This window comes from Rana temporaria, chromosome 3 (assembly GCF_905171775.1).
Source record: "Rana temporaria chromosome 3, aRanTem1.1, whole genome shotgun sequence".
NCBI classification, from domain to species: Eukaryota; Metazoa; Chordata; class Amphibia; order Anura; family Ranidae; genus Rana; species Rana temporaria.
In genome coordinates, this window is record NC_053491.1 from 78266323 (window position 1) to 78280066 (window position 13744).

The 13744-nt window shown below is 46.7% G+C and overlaps 1 protein-coding gene across 3 annotated transcripts in view; it reads left to right on the plus strand.

The window, feature by feature from the left end:
- Positions 1-13744, plus strand: part of LARP6 (La ribonucleoprotein 6, translational regulator) — an 81188-nt gene that overhangs the window by 52246 nt on the left and 15198 nt on the right. Inside the window, exon 1 of one of the 3 annotated variants that reach the window (XM_040342790.1) lies at positions 4271-5314. The exons of the other annotated variants lie outside the window; for them this stretch is intronic. Coding sequence (XP_040198724.1) covers positions 4332-5314 — 983 coding nt within the window. The 5' untranslated portion in view covers positions 4271-4331. Of the gene's footprint in view, positions 1-4270; positions 5315-13744 lie in introns of those variants that run through there. 3 annotated transcript variants of the gene reach the window in all.

Sequence of the window (13744 nt, forward strand, 5' to 3'; positions counted from 1 at the left end):
GTACTTGAAAAAAAGTATCGGTACTTGTACTCAGTCATAAAAAAGTGGTATCGGGACAACCCTAGTGTGAACCCAGCCTAAAGAAAATGGAAGTGACGCGGGTTGCTCATTTTGCCATGTTCAACATTTTTTCCTGTTTATCATTGAAAGTGAAAGTAGAAGAAAATCCCAAATTTTGGGTTGCCCCCAGAAAAGTAATAGAGGGTAAATCTTCCAATGGGGACACTAGTTCTAATGACCTGGGGGGCCCCCAAGAGATTCCCTTCAATCAAGGATTTCCTCTCACTTCCTGTTTGACTATGGGACAGGAAGTGAAGGGAAATCTCCACAATGAGACACATACGGTGAAAAAAAAACCTGACAGGGGTTATAACCCTCCCTTGCTCTATCCAAAATGATAGAAAAAAAAAAAAAGTTTTACCTATAGTTTTACTTTAATTAAACAAGCTGAAGTTAGAAGCTGATTGGCTACCATGCACAGCTGCACCAGATTCTGAGTTCTCCAGTTTTAGTAAATCAACCCCAATGTGTTGCATTAACGCACATGTTTTAACCACTTAAGGACCGCCTCCTGCACATTTACGTCGGCAGAATGGCACGGCTGGGCACATGCACGTACAGGTACGTCCTGTGCTAGTACCCACCCGGTCCGAAGCTCCGGGACCCGCGGACCCGATCACCGCTGGAGTCCCGCGATCGGTCCCCGGAGCTGAAGAACGGGGAGAGCCGTGTGTAAACACGTCTTCCCCGTTCTTCACTGTGGCGGCGTCATCACTCGTGTGATCCCTTTTATAGGGGGACACAATCGATGACGTCACACCTACAGCCACACCCCCCTACAGTTGTAAACACACGAGGTCACACTTAACCCCTTCAGCGCCCCCTTGTGGTTAACTCCCAAACTGCAATTGTCATTTTCACAATAAACAATGCATTTTAAATGCATTTTTTGCTGTGAAAATTACAATGGTCCAAAAATTTGTCAAAATTGTCCGAAGTGTCCGCCATAATGTCGCAGTCACGAAAAAAATCGCTGATCGCCGCCATTAGTAGTAAAAAAAATTTTTTTTTTTTTATAAAAATGCAATAAAACTATCCCCTATTTTGTAAACGCTATCAATTTTGCGCAAACCAACCGATAAACGCTTATTGCGATTTTTTTTTTACCAAAAATAGGTAGAATGATACGTATCGGCCTAAACTGAGGAAAAAAAATCTTTTTTTTATATATTTTTGGGGGATATTTATTCTAGCAAAAGGTAAAAAATATTGAATTTTTTTCAAAATTGGCGCTCTATTTTTGTTTATAGTGCAACAAATAAAAGAGGTGATCAAATACCACCAAAAGAAAGCTCTATTTGTGGGGAAAAAAAGGACGCCAATTTTGTTTGGGAGCCACGTCGCACAACCGCGCAATTGTCTGTTAAAGCGACGCAGTGCCGAATCGCAAAACCTGGCCGGGTCCTATAGCTGCATTTTGGTCCGGGTCTTAAGTGGTTAAGCACACTGCATTAAAAGAAAAGTTCACTTTAAAAAATAAATAAATAAATGCACATATTGCATGTGCATTTTTTTTTACTTGGAGCCTGGAAAGCATATCACGGGTGCCATGCAGGACTCCTGCAGACTTTTCTGTCTGCTCGTACCTTGTATGGACAGACAGGTACACACTGACAGGTAGCTCATGAGAACTACAAACCAACAGCCGCAAAGTCTGTCAGGGCTTGTAGTTTTCCATTCACAGAGGATATTGTCAGACAGTGACAGCGGGTACCCAGAGAAGATGCCTGGCCGCTGTCAATGGGGGGGGGAGAGGCTGCAGTTGCTGGGACATTTTACATGTTCCACCCTAAGGCCCCTTACACACTGAGGAGTTTTTCAGGCGGTACAGCGCTAAAAATATCGCCTAAATACCGCCTGAAAAACTCCTGCCCTGCCTTCTCAATGTGAAAGCCCGAGGGGTTTCACACTGAGGCGATGCGCTGGCAGGAGAGAAAAAAATCTTCTGCAAGCAGCATCTTTGGAGCAGTGAGAGGAGCGGCGTGTATACCGCTCCTTCACCGCTCCTTCCCATTTAAAACAACGGGAAACCGCGGTAATACCGCCCGCAATGCGCCTCTGCAGAGGTGCATTGCGGGCGGTATTAACCCTTTATCGGCCGCTAGCGGGGGTTAATACCGCACCGCTAGCGGCCGAATACCGCGGCAATTACGACGGAATAGCGCCGCTATTTTTAGCGGCGCTATACAACCACCGCACCTCCACTGCCCCGTGTAAAAGGGGCCTTAATACGAGTGGAACAGTGTACCATGTTCCAAAAGGTGAACTTATCCTTTAGGCTTGGTTCACACTTTTTGGTTTCTCCAATTCGCATGACAGGAGACTGTGACCGGCTCTCAATGGAGCCGGTTCACACACCTCTGGGGCAAGTTTGGCTCCGTTTAGGTCCAAATTCAGGCAAAAATTCAGACCTGATTCGCACTGGAAACGGAGAACAGGGATGCACCGGACCCCCTGTTGTGAGCCGTGGCCGCAGCTAGTGTGAACTCGGCCTTAAAGGATCAGTAAAGTATTTTTTATTTTATTTTTAAATAACAAACATGTTATACTTACCTCCACCGTGCAGCTCGTTTTGCACAGAGTCCCCGAACTGCTTCTTCTGGGGTCCCTCGTCGGCTGTCTCGGCTTCTCCAGGAAAGCACTCCACACCTTAAAGCGGAGTTCCACCCAAACGTGGAACTTCTGCTTAATCCACTCCTCGCCACCTTACATGCCACATTTGGCATGTCATTTTTTTGGGGGGGGAGTGGGGGCTTCAGGAGGAGTGGGACATCCTGTCCCACTTCCTCCTTTCGCAGAGGGGCCGCTAAGGTGATACGTCATATGGCCTTTTGGTGGCCCCTCCCTGTAGGCGATCTCCTGTGACAGGTCCCAGGCGATCGCCTGTTCAATCAGATAGCGCTGCGCCTCTCACGCATGTGCAGTGAGTGCGCGGCCGTGAAGCCGAAAGCGGTCACGGCTGGGTGCCCACAGTAACAATGAGGACGCCGGCCGGAGAGGGGGGAAGAGGAGCGGAGCTCCGGCCGGCGTGTCGCTGGAACGCAGAGCAGGTGAGTGCATGTTTATTAAAAGCCAGCAGCTACACTTTTTGTAGCTGCTGACTTTTAATAAACATTAAAAATGCCTGGAACTCCCCTTTAATGCGAGCTCGCATGGTGTGGAGTCCTTGCGGGCGCGCTCCCGTGATACAGGCAGCGGCTATTGCCGCTCACTGCATCACTCAGCCACGCCGCGTCATTGGATGTGATTGACAGCAGCGCATAGGATGCATTAAGGTAAAAAAAGACTTTAAGGCCACTTTCACACTGAGGCGCTTCTAAACTGACAGTAAAAACACTGAGCGCTTTTGAAGAGCTTTGCATTCATTTCAATGGAGAGGGGAGCCCTGCCAGCACACTGCCCCAGTGTGAAAGCATTCATTGATTTTTAATGGAAATAGGTTTTCCTGAGCTTTTTAGGCACTGTTTTTAGCATGAAAGCGCCTCAGTGTGAAAGTGGTCTTACCTTTACAACCCCTTTAAGACAACCCATTGGTTCTGAATTGACTGGCTATATATATATATATGTACACAAGAACAGACATGACCCTTTTTTTTTAACGCAGTACGCCACAACATATGCCATGTTTACTGTTGTGCGCTGCAATGCAGGTACATTGGACGCTGCTTTATTAGCACTCTGGGGTGCCATTCACAATGTATAGCACCACACTGCCATTCATGCATTGTAGCAAGCACACAATACCGTAATTCAAACATATATTTTTAAAGAAGCTCTAATATAATTTTCAATCTATATGTAATGACACATGTATAATTATTCAAGGAATTACCTGTACGGAAGTTTCGCAGACCTAGAACCTTTTTGTGCACCATGAAAATATTCTCTGCTCTTGTAATTACCAGGACACAATGCAACTGAGCTAATCAGGGACTCAGGGCTAGTCATCTGTGCCTAAACAACTCCAGTCCTCAAGTACCTCCAACAGGTCAGGTTTTCAGGATTTCCCTCAGATGAAACGGCTGTGGTAATTAGTAAGGCAGTGAAACTGATCAAATCACCTGTGCAAAATAATGGGAAGCCTGAAAACATGAGCTGTTATGGGTATTCGATGACTGGAGTTTAGAAACATTTCACTAGACCTCCAGAGAAAAAGAGCACTGCAGTAAGGGGTTAAACAAGGTAACTGATATAAGGCAGTAAGAGGAAAGGGCTGAGCCCTTTGGCATGGTCAGGCCTAGATTTGGGTTTATAACAGGGCCTTATGGAAGATGTTTCGCTCAATGAACACGTTCATCCACTGCTTCCTACTTCTCCTCCCTTCTCCTTTTCAGGAGTTATGTCCCGTGTTTAGGAGTGAGGGAAAATGGTTTGGATGTCTGTGTGGAAAGAAGAAAAGTTCTCTGTGCAGTGCTGGGCAAGTGGATAACATTGCAGGTGGATCAGAAGCTAAGTGTAGGCCTCAGGCTGGGCCATTGTCCGTTCCCTTCAGGGTTTGGCATTGGGCGGCTGGGCACCTCTGCTCTCCATATTTGCTGCAGATGTGCCAGAAAATTTCAGGTTTTCCAAAGCGTTTTGACCAAATGAACATGGTAGAGCAGCCAGAGAACTCTTCCGGGCCTGAGGTGGGATTTCCACCCTCTGATCCCAGACTAGACTCCATAGAAGGTAGAGAGGAGCTGAAGACTGCCCGTGAGGTAAAGGAAGATGGAGTTGATGGTTCTTTGGAGGCCTTGTGCAAAGAGCAAGAGTTTGTTGTGGGAATAAATTATCCTACGGAATTGGAAGATGACCCGGATGTCCTGCTGGGACCTGAATTGTGTTCAGAAATAGATATAGGTTTGGGATATGAAGACTTTACTGTTTATGAACCTGTAACAGAACCCTCCTTAGTAGCAGGGGAATGTCAGACTGATGAGGAACTGACCAGTTTTTATGGTTATTTGGATGATTCAGTGGCTTCCACTATGGTGGACTTTAGTTCATCCACAGAAACAGACCTGTGGTTCCCAATAGAAACCTGCGGTGACCTATGTGGGCCCGTAGAGTGGCTCAATATAGGTCCTGCTGCAGGATGCCCCCTTGAGGTTGATCTGGGCATTACCTCTTTTCCAGGGATTGAGTGCTATGGAATTGGAGATCATTTAGGTCAGGTTATAATCACTACTGGGCCATCGGATGAGGTTTACCATCAAAGCAGACACATAGAAGGTGGAAGCAGCAGTGATGAGGACTTCAGGATTGACAAGGCTAGGTATTTCATTTTCTTTAATGCACTCTTTGTTTTGCAGCAGCACCGGCTGTCCTTTTTTGTACCTTTTTATTTTATGTGCTAGAATTGGAACACACGCTGTGAAAGGTATAACCTCACTTTCCTACAGTTGTATATGTGAAAGGCAGTCCCTGCTGTGCTTTATATGTCGCTTTATAACCAATAATGGAGGAGGTGGTGCCAGATATGAAAGGCTTAGGAATGGTCTGTCCTGCTAATAACAATGTAGGATTCTGTAATTGGCCAAGAAAACGATTGTTCCATTGACATGCCAGTACCTAGCGCTCCGCGTTTAGCATGCATAGTCTAGTAATGTATTGCCAGCAATGTGATTTGCCTGCTCTATTTAATTGGTGACACTTTATTTACATAGGTGCTGATTAAAAGGCCCACCATATACTATCTGTACAATCCTAGTACAACCAATCTACCAAAACTATGTATTCTGAGCACCTACCTAAACTATTCAATCAGTTGGTAGATCTGAAGGAGATTGTAAGGTGTGTGTGTGTGGTGAGCTTTAAAGCAGAGTTTCACCCAAAAGTGGGTAAACCACTCTTCGCCCCCTTGCATGCCAAATATTTTTTTTTGGGGGGGGGGCTTCAGTTGGTGCCCAGGGACCGCTTAGGCGACGCATCATATCAGTTTAGGCGGCCCCTCCCTGTAGGCCAGGCATATGCAATTAGCAGACCTCCAGCTGTTGCAAAACTACAAGTCCCATCATGCCTCTGGGTGTCATGCTTATGGCTGTCAGTCTTGCTATGCCTCATGAGGCTTGTAGTTCTGCAACAGCTGGAGGTCCGCTAATTGAATATCCCTGCTGTAGGCGATCACCTGTCCCAGGCGATTGCCTGTCCACTCAGGGAGCGCAGCGCCACTCGCGCATGCGCAGTGAGTGCCCGGCCGTGAAGGCGAAAGCCGTCACAGCCGGGTGCCCACAGTTAGAATGGAGGCGCCGGCGGAGATGAGCGAAGCTCCGATCTGCCGCCACGTCGCTGGACAGTGGAACAGGTAAGTGTTAATTAAAAGCCAGCAGGTACACTTTTTGTAGCTGCTGATTTTTAATAACCATAAAAAAGGGTGGAACTCCGCTTTAGGGCCTCAAAACACAAAGGTTGTCAAAAATGCTGCTTTTTACGGGCGTTTGACTTTTTTAATTTTCTTCTTTCGCTAAACTCTGTCTCTATGCACACATAGGTGTTTAGAGGCGTTTAGAAGCAGACAAATAATCACTTGTTCCGAAGAGGAGTGTTTGGGCAGAAAAAGTCCCATCATGCCTCTGCCTCTGGGTGTCATGCTTATGGCTGTCAGTCTTGCTATGCCTCATGAGGCTTGTAGTTCTGCAACAGCTGGAGGTCCGCTGATTGAATATCCCTGCTGTAGGCGATCACCTGGGACACGTAAAAGGTCCCAGGCGATTGCCTGTCCACTCAGGGAGCGCAGCGCCACTCGCGCATGCGCAGTGAGTGCCCGGCCGTGAAGGCGAAAGCCGTCACAGCCGGGTGCCCACAGTTAGAATGGAGGCGCCGGCGGAGATGAGCGAAGCTCCGATCGGCCGCCGTGTCGCTGGACAGTGGAACAGGTAAGTGTTTATTAAAATCCAGCAGCTACAAAAAAGTTTTTTGTAGCTGCTGATTTTTAATAAACATAAAAAAGGGTGGAACTCCGCTTTAGGGCCTCAAACACAAAGGTTGTCAAAAATGCTGCTTTTACTGGCGTTTGACTTTTTTATTTTTTCTTCTTCTGTCGCTAAACTCTCCTATGTGTCTATGCACACATAGGTGTTTATAGGTGTTTAGAAGCAGAAAAATAATCACTTTTTCCGAAGAGGAGTGTTTGGCCAGAAAAAGCATCAACCGCGCATTAAAGGATACGTTTTAAAAACAAAAGCACATCTTTTTTCATGTAAAAAAAGTGCACTTATTTTTTTTTTACTTGGAGACTGTAAGGCCTCTTTCACACTAGGGCGGTGGGTGCGTCGGCGGTAAAGTGCCGCTATTTTTAGCGGCACTTTACCGTTAATTTCGTGCCGCTAGAGGGGGCGCTTTTAACCCCCGCTAGCGGCCGAGAAAGGGTTAAAACCACCCGCAAAGCGCTTGATTTCAATGGGCAGGGGCGCGTCACTGCTCCTAATGCGCTGCAAAGATGCTGCTAGCAGGACTTTTTTTTTCGCCGCATTTTCCTCCTCAGCTTAAAGGTGTCCAGAAAAAAATATTCCTGTGCGCATGGAGCCTAAGCTACCGTTTACATTGGAGCGACTGATCGTATGATTTGACAGGTCAAATCGCATGACAAGTCGCACCCTATTGCCGGCAATGGCACTGTTCAAATGGGTGTGACGCCAGCTATGCCTCATCAGTTTGATAAAAGTAGTTCCTGCATTACTTTTGGTGATATCGTATGCGACTTGCATAGACACCTGTGCATGAAGCCGCAGAGATGTCTTCCAAGTCAGACATGCAGCTTTGAAATTACGATTTCAAAGCCGCATTCAATGTGGACGAGGGTTAAGAATGAGTGTCAATCTAACTACAGTGCAGAACTGTGTGACTAGGCACTAATGGAAGCAGGTAATCCTCGATACGTTAGCAATACAGTCCACAACACTGAAGGTTCCAATATAAAAGTCATACATTTTATTGATTTACATCCATTTTTTAGCCTTTTGTAATCAATAAAATTCGATTTTTTTTCTTTCATGTTGGAAGCTTCTGTGATGTGGACTATCTATTACTTGTGTCATATTGGCAGCAAGCTGGCAGAAGCTTGAAGTTGGGCTCTGGAGCCCCGTGGTCTGATTGGGGTACAAGGATTGGGCACATCTCTTGGATTTTATGCTATGAATCCTTTATGTAGTATACTAGTTCTGGGGCACTAAAGCTGAATCGTTTCACCAACCCTCCCCCAAATCAATACATGTCAAGGAATGGCCAATTCTGACAGCCTAGCCACAAAAATGTATATTTTTGGAGAAACCATAGAAATTAGAATGGTCCAATGCAGCTGATCAGTTTCCCCTAATGCTGACCATACATTATACAATTTTCTTCTATAGATTTCCTTTAGATTTACCAAAACCATATAATGAGGTCAGATCTAAGCACTTTCAATTTGTGTGTAATCAGGCAGGCCCTTGTACTACACAGTTGAAGGAAATTTTAATAAGAACATTTGTATGGTGTATGGCCATCTTTAGTAAGTGAAAAACTTATATAGCGCAACACATGCGAACTGAATCGCCTTTAGGGCCAGTTCACACCACATGCATCAAAAACGCATTGGAAAGTAGGTTGTATGGTTTTCAATGGCATAGTTCACACCAGTGTGGTCAGTTCCAGTGCATTCAAGTTCCAGAAAAAAAGTAGAACGTGCTGCATTTTCCTACACTGGACTGCACTGCAGTGTTGCCAACCGTCCGTAAAAACTGGCATTTTTTTCCCCCCGTTCGTAAATGTGCGTGGTTGTGGGAATGTGCCAGTAAAAATAGCCGAGGTTGGTTCGGCTTGGAACTGCGCATGGAGATTGGAGGCAGGGGGTGATGGTGGCTGCGGTGGCACCGCAGAGGGGGATGGAGGCAGGGGGTGTTGGTGGCACCGCAGAGGGTGGGGGATGGAGACGGGGTGTTGGTGGCACCGCAGAGGGGGATGGTGGCACCGCAGAGGGTGGGGGATGGAGACGGGGGGTGTTGGTGTCACCGCAGAGGGTGGGGGATGGAGACGGGGTGTTGGTGGCACCGCAGAGGGGGATGGTGGCACGGCAGAGGGTGGGGGATGGAGACGGGGGTTGTTGGTGGCACCGCAGAGGGGGATAGTGGCACCACAGAGGGTGGGGGGTGGAGACAGGGGTTGTTGGTGGCACCGCAGGGGGAGATTGGAGGCAGGGGGAGATTGTGGCACCGCAGAGGGGGAGATTGGAGGCAGGGTGAGATTGTGGCACCACAGAGGGGGATGGTGGCACCGCAGAGGGTGGGGGATGGAGACGGGGTGTTGGTGGCACCGCAGAGGGGGATGGTGGCACCGCAGAAGGTGGGGGATGGAGACGGGGGTTGTTGGTGGCACCGCAGAGGGGGATAGTGGCACCACAGAGGGTGGGGAGTGGAGACGGGGGGTTGTTGGTGGCACCGCAGGGGGAGATTGGAGGCAGGGGGAGATTGTGGCACCGCAGAGGGGGATGGTGGCACTGCAGAGGGTGGGGATGGAGACAGGGGTTGTTGGTGGCACTGCAGGGGGAGATTTGAGGCAGGGGGAGATTGTGGCACTGTAGAGGGGGATGGAGGCAGGGGGTGATTTGACTTAATTTGCCCTTATTATATCGAAAATAGCCTCAAATTTTGTTTTTACCTTAATATCTTCCTTAAATCACATTGCTATTTGCCCAGTGTACTTGTTTGTAGCCTAAATACTGAAATTTGCACCTAAAAATGCAATTTAGTAACTTTTGTGAAATGCCAGTAAATTTCAATCTGGTAGGTTGGCAACGCTGCTGTACTGGGACGCTGTAAAATGCATTAAAATGCACTGGATCCCACATGTCTTTAAGGTTAAGAAAAGGTGGGGGGGAATGTACTGGACTGCGTCAAGTGCGTCAAAAACGCACATGCAGGAAAGCATCTGGAACGCATCCGGATTGCGTTTCTATGGTGTGAACTGGCCCAAAGAGCAATCAGAGAATGTATGTGGAGGTCTGTTGGTGGCCACCCATAGACACAATGATCATCTTCTGATCCTTTGTGTATCTTACTAGTCAGGATTTCAGAATGCCTTCAAGTTTGCCAAAAGCAAATGTTAAATTGAAGCCTTCCAATTCTTGGATGTGATGGCTGCATTAGCTTTCATTTACGCTTTCTTTGCTTTTTCACCTGGTGATTTGGCTGGTAAGTCTCATCAGAGCAATCTGCTCAATTACATTTACTGCTGACCCAGGGGTGCTTACAATGATCAGCTTTTATTTATGTAAAACCTTCATCTCTAAAGGAGGAAAATAAGGTTGCTGTAACTTCTTATTAAAGTGGTAGCTTGCGTTCAACTTCAATTTGTGTATCTAAATCTCCTAGGGCATCTAACACCCCCTCCTCCCAGATTAACAATGATGCTGTCCAAAGGGGTGTCTGCTGCTCCTTCATCCAGAGTGTAGACACACAGGTGAGTTACTGGTTGGATCACCAGGTGAAAACAGGGAAAAATATCTAAAGAAAACAAATGCAGCCACCACGTCTGATTGGTAAGCTGCAATATATCACATTTTTGGGTTTAATACGCTTTCAGAGTATTGGAGCCAATAGTAAATTGGCTTTAGTCATATGTAGTGTACCAACATATCAAAGACTATCTGTAGATTCTTGCCAGCGGTTGTAAATGTGTGTGATTTAGCTGCAGCTGTTAGATCTGAGCTCTGTACAAATCAATGGCAGGCACTGATGCTGTTTGCATATAAGCACTCATCAGATCTTCATTGACTACAAATATTGGAGCTGCTGACTTACCATAAGGACAATTACCTGTCCAAGGATCCAGCATTGTCGTCTCCTGAGCTAATTCTTTAATTGGCTTCGGGTACAGGCACCAGCATCCTGACTAAGAGCCCTTTCACACTGAGACCGCCGTACAGCGCCGCCAAACCGCCCCAAAGATGCTGCTTGCAGGACTTCTCCTAACGTCCCGCAAGCGCACTGGCCCACTGTGAAAAGTCACACTGAAGTGAATGGGAAGCGGTCTTCAGGTGCTTTTACAGGCACTATTGCTAGCGTTGAACGCCTGAAAACCGCCTCGGTGTGAAAGGGGTCAAAGAGAAACCTTGCGGCTTCACAGTTGGTTTCCCACTGCGCATGCCATGCTGCTCTTGTGAATGGTTACTGCAGTCTTCCCGGACCTGTGATGTGTCCAAGAAGGCTGCAGGGGAACCTCCGTTTGATATGCTGCAGCTGCAGGGGGGATGTTTTTTTTTTTTGGACATTTAGAGGTGTCCAAAAAACACACTAGGAAACCAGGGAACCAGCTCAGTACCGGGGGAATCCACTTCCTGGAAGCTCAGGAAGATGCCTGATGACAAGTGACATCACTTTCGGGGCGGGAGCAGTACAACTGTGTCCCCATGGACATCAATGGGCAAAGCTAGATGGGGGGGATTCTAAAATGTAATAATAAACAGAGGAATAGCTGGACCACTAGGGAATAGTGAATTAATAAAAAAAAATATGAATAAATAGTAATTTAATAGGCCAAAAAAAGAAATACATTTTTTTTTTTTTGCGAAGAATTTTGTACGATTCCCCAATGTGTAACAATTAATGAAAAGCGCTGAGCCATGGAGTAGGAAAACGCGTTAGCTGTACCCCGTGTTCTGTTCATGCACTGTGTTTATGGCCTTTTGTCAGCTGCATTTTGTGAGTTCCCACTTTTTTATACAATTTTTTTTTTATTAACTTATCTCTGGTAATACACTAGGTGTGCACACCTTCCATTTCTGTTTTTCTTGTAGTTCCTTTCGGGTTGCCCCATCTGAGGAAGGCAGCATCCACCTAGTTCTGGGATACCATATATACCTTTCACACCACCATTTTATCTGATATCTGTTGCGTCACACCTTGGAAGTGACCGTTTTTTGGATTTCTAAAGTTTAGAGATCCTATATACAGTATACTTGTACAGTCAGTGACCCACTGGTCAAAAAACAAGGATGACGACGGCTCTGGAGCGTCTAACTTCCAAAACAGCCCCCCCAATTCTACTTGAGCCCTGGAATGTCCCACGCCAAGGACGCACAGTCTCTCAGCCCAGGGGTTCTCAGCTCTTGATTGGATAAATTGATGGCAGCACAGCCATTGGCTCCCTCAAATCCAATGACGCGGGCCGACGGGAGGGTGGGGCTGAGTCCTGCATTTGGTGGCTATGGACTCCGAATGCTGGACAGGGGAGCGCCCCGCAAGGTAACCCCCCCTGGAAGAGCGCTTCTCCTAGGGGGTTATCTGATGTGGCGCAGAGTCCCAGAAGACGGCGTTCGGGGCCACTCTGTGTAAAAGGAGCTGCACAGTGGAGGTAAGTATGACATGTTTGTTTCTGTTTTTTAAATGTGAACCTTAAAGCGGGGGTTCACCCTATTAATAAAAAAAAAAAAAATTCTCTAGCATAACATGAGGCATAGTAGCGCGAGCTACAGTATGCCTGTCTTTATTTTTTTTATCCCCGTACTCACTGTGCACTCGTAGAGACAAGATTCCGACCCCCCTCGGGGAATGGGCGTTCCTATGGAGAGGGAAGGTGATTGACGGCCGGCTCTGGCACGTCATGCTTCTCCGTAAATACCCGAAATAGGACTTGGCGCTTCACGGCGCCTGCGCATAGTCTGTGCGCAGGCGCCGTATAGCGCCGTGAAGAGCCGAGACCTGTTCCGGCTGTCTTCGGGGAGCGTGACGTGCCATAGCCGGCCGTCAATCACCTTTCCTCTCCATAGGAACGCCCATTCCCCGCGGGGAGTCGGAATCTTGTCTCTACGAGTGCACAGTGAGTTGTCGGACAAGTGTGAACCCAGCCTGAAAGATAAATAGTGCATTTTATATACAACTATATGGATGAGACCCAAATGAGGGGGACTGAAGGACAGAGGGACATTGCTCCAAATCGGGGACAGTCCCTCGAAATCCGGGACAGTTGGGAGCTCTGAGTTTATACCATTGACTTGTCCTAGAAAGGTATGGTTCTAATTTCAGGAGATGAACAGCATTATAGATCACAGCTAAGTACAGGATTTGCAGTGTGTGATGCTGTCCAAGCTCTAGCAGTGTTTCCAAAGGGCTTCTGAGAAACTGAAGTACGCAGTGTTTTCATGGAATGTGCTCAGTTCTGTACATAATACTTGTGACTGATGGGTCATAACAAGGATTGTGCTAATGATGTGTCTGCCCATACTGTTAGTGTGTGTGTATGTATATGTGTGTGTGTGTATGTGTATATATATATATATATATATATATATATATATATATATATATATATATATATATATATATATATATATATATATATTAGAACAAGACTGGGATACTGTATTCTAAAGATCTATTCTGATCTCACTGTCCCATTGTTGGTCCAGCAGAAAAGAGTAGACTGTAAATGTAGCATTGAAAAACCAAGAATAAAACTATTAAAAATGGTGGCAAACCCGGGGTGCCCAGGGACCAGGACATCGGAGGTGTCCAACTCAATTTCATTGCAGGCCTCAACAGCATTATGGTTACTCTCAAAGGGTCGGGTTGTATCTGTAAGACTAGATGTCCACATCAGACGTCAAGAACTTCTGGTCTAGTGGATTATGCCCCATGATCACTGAAATCCTGTCGAACCCCAGGAAAGTCACCACATGATTTCGGCATGCCCAATCATGCTGAGGTGTGGAGCAGCCAATCCTGGGAGAACT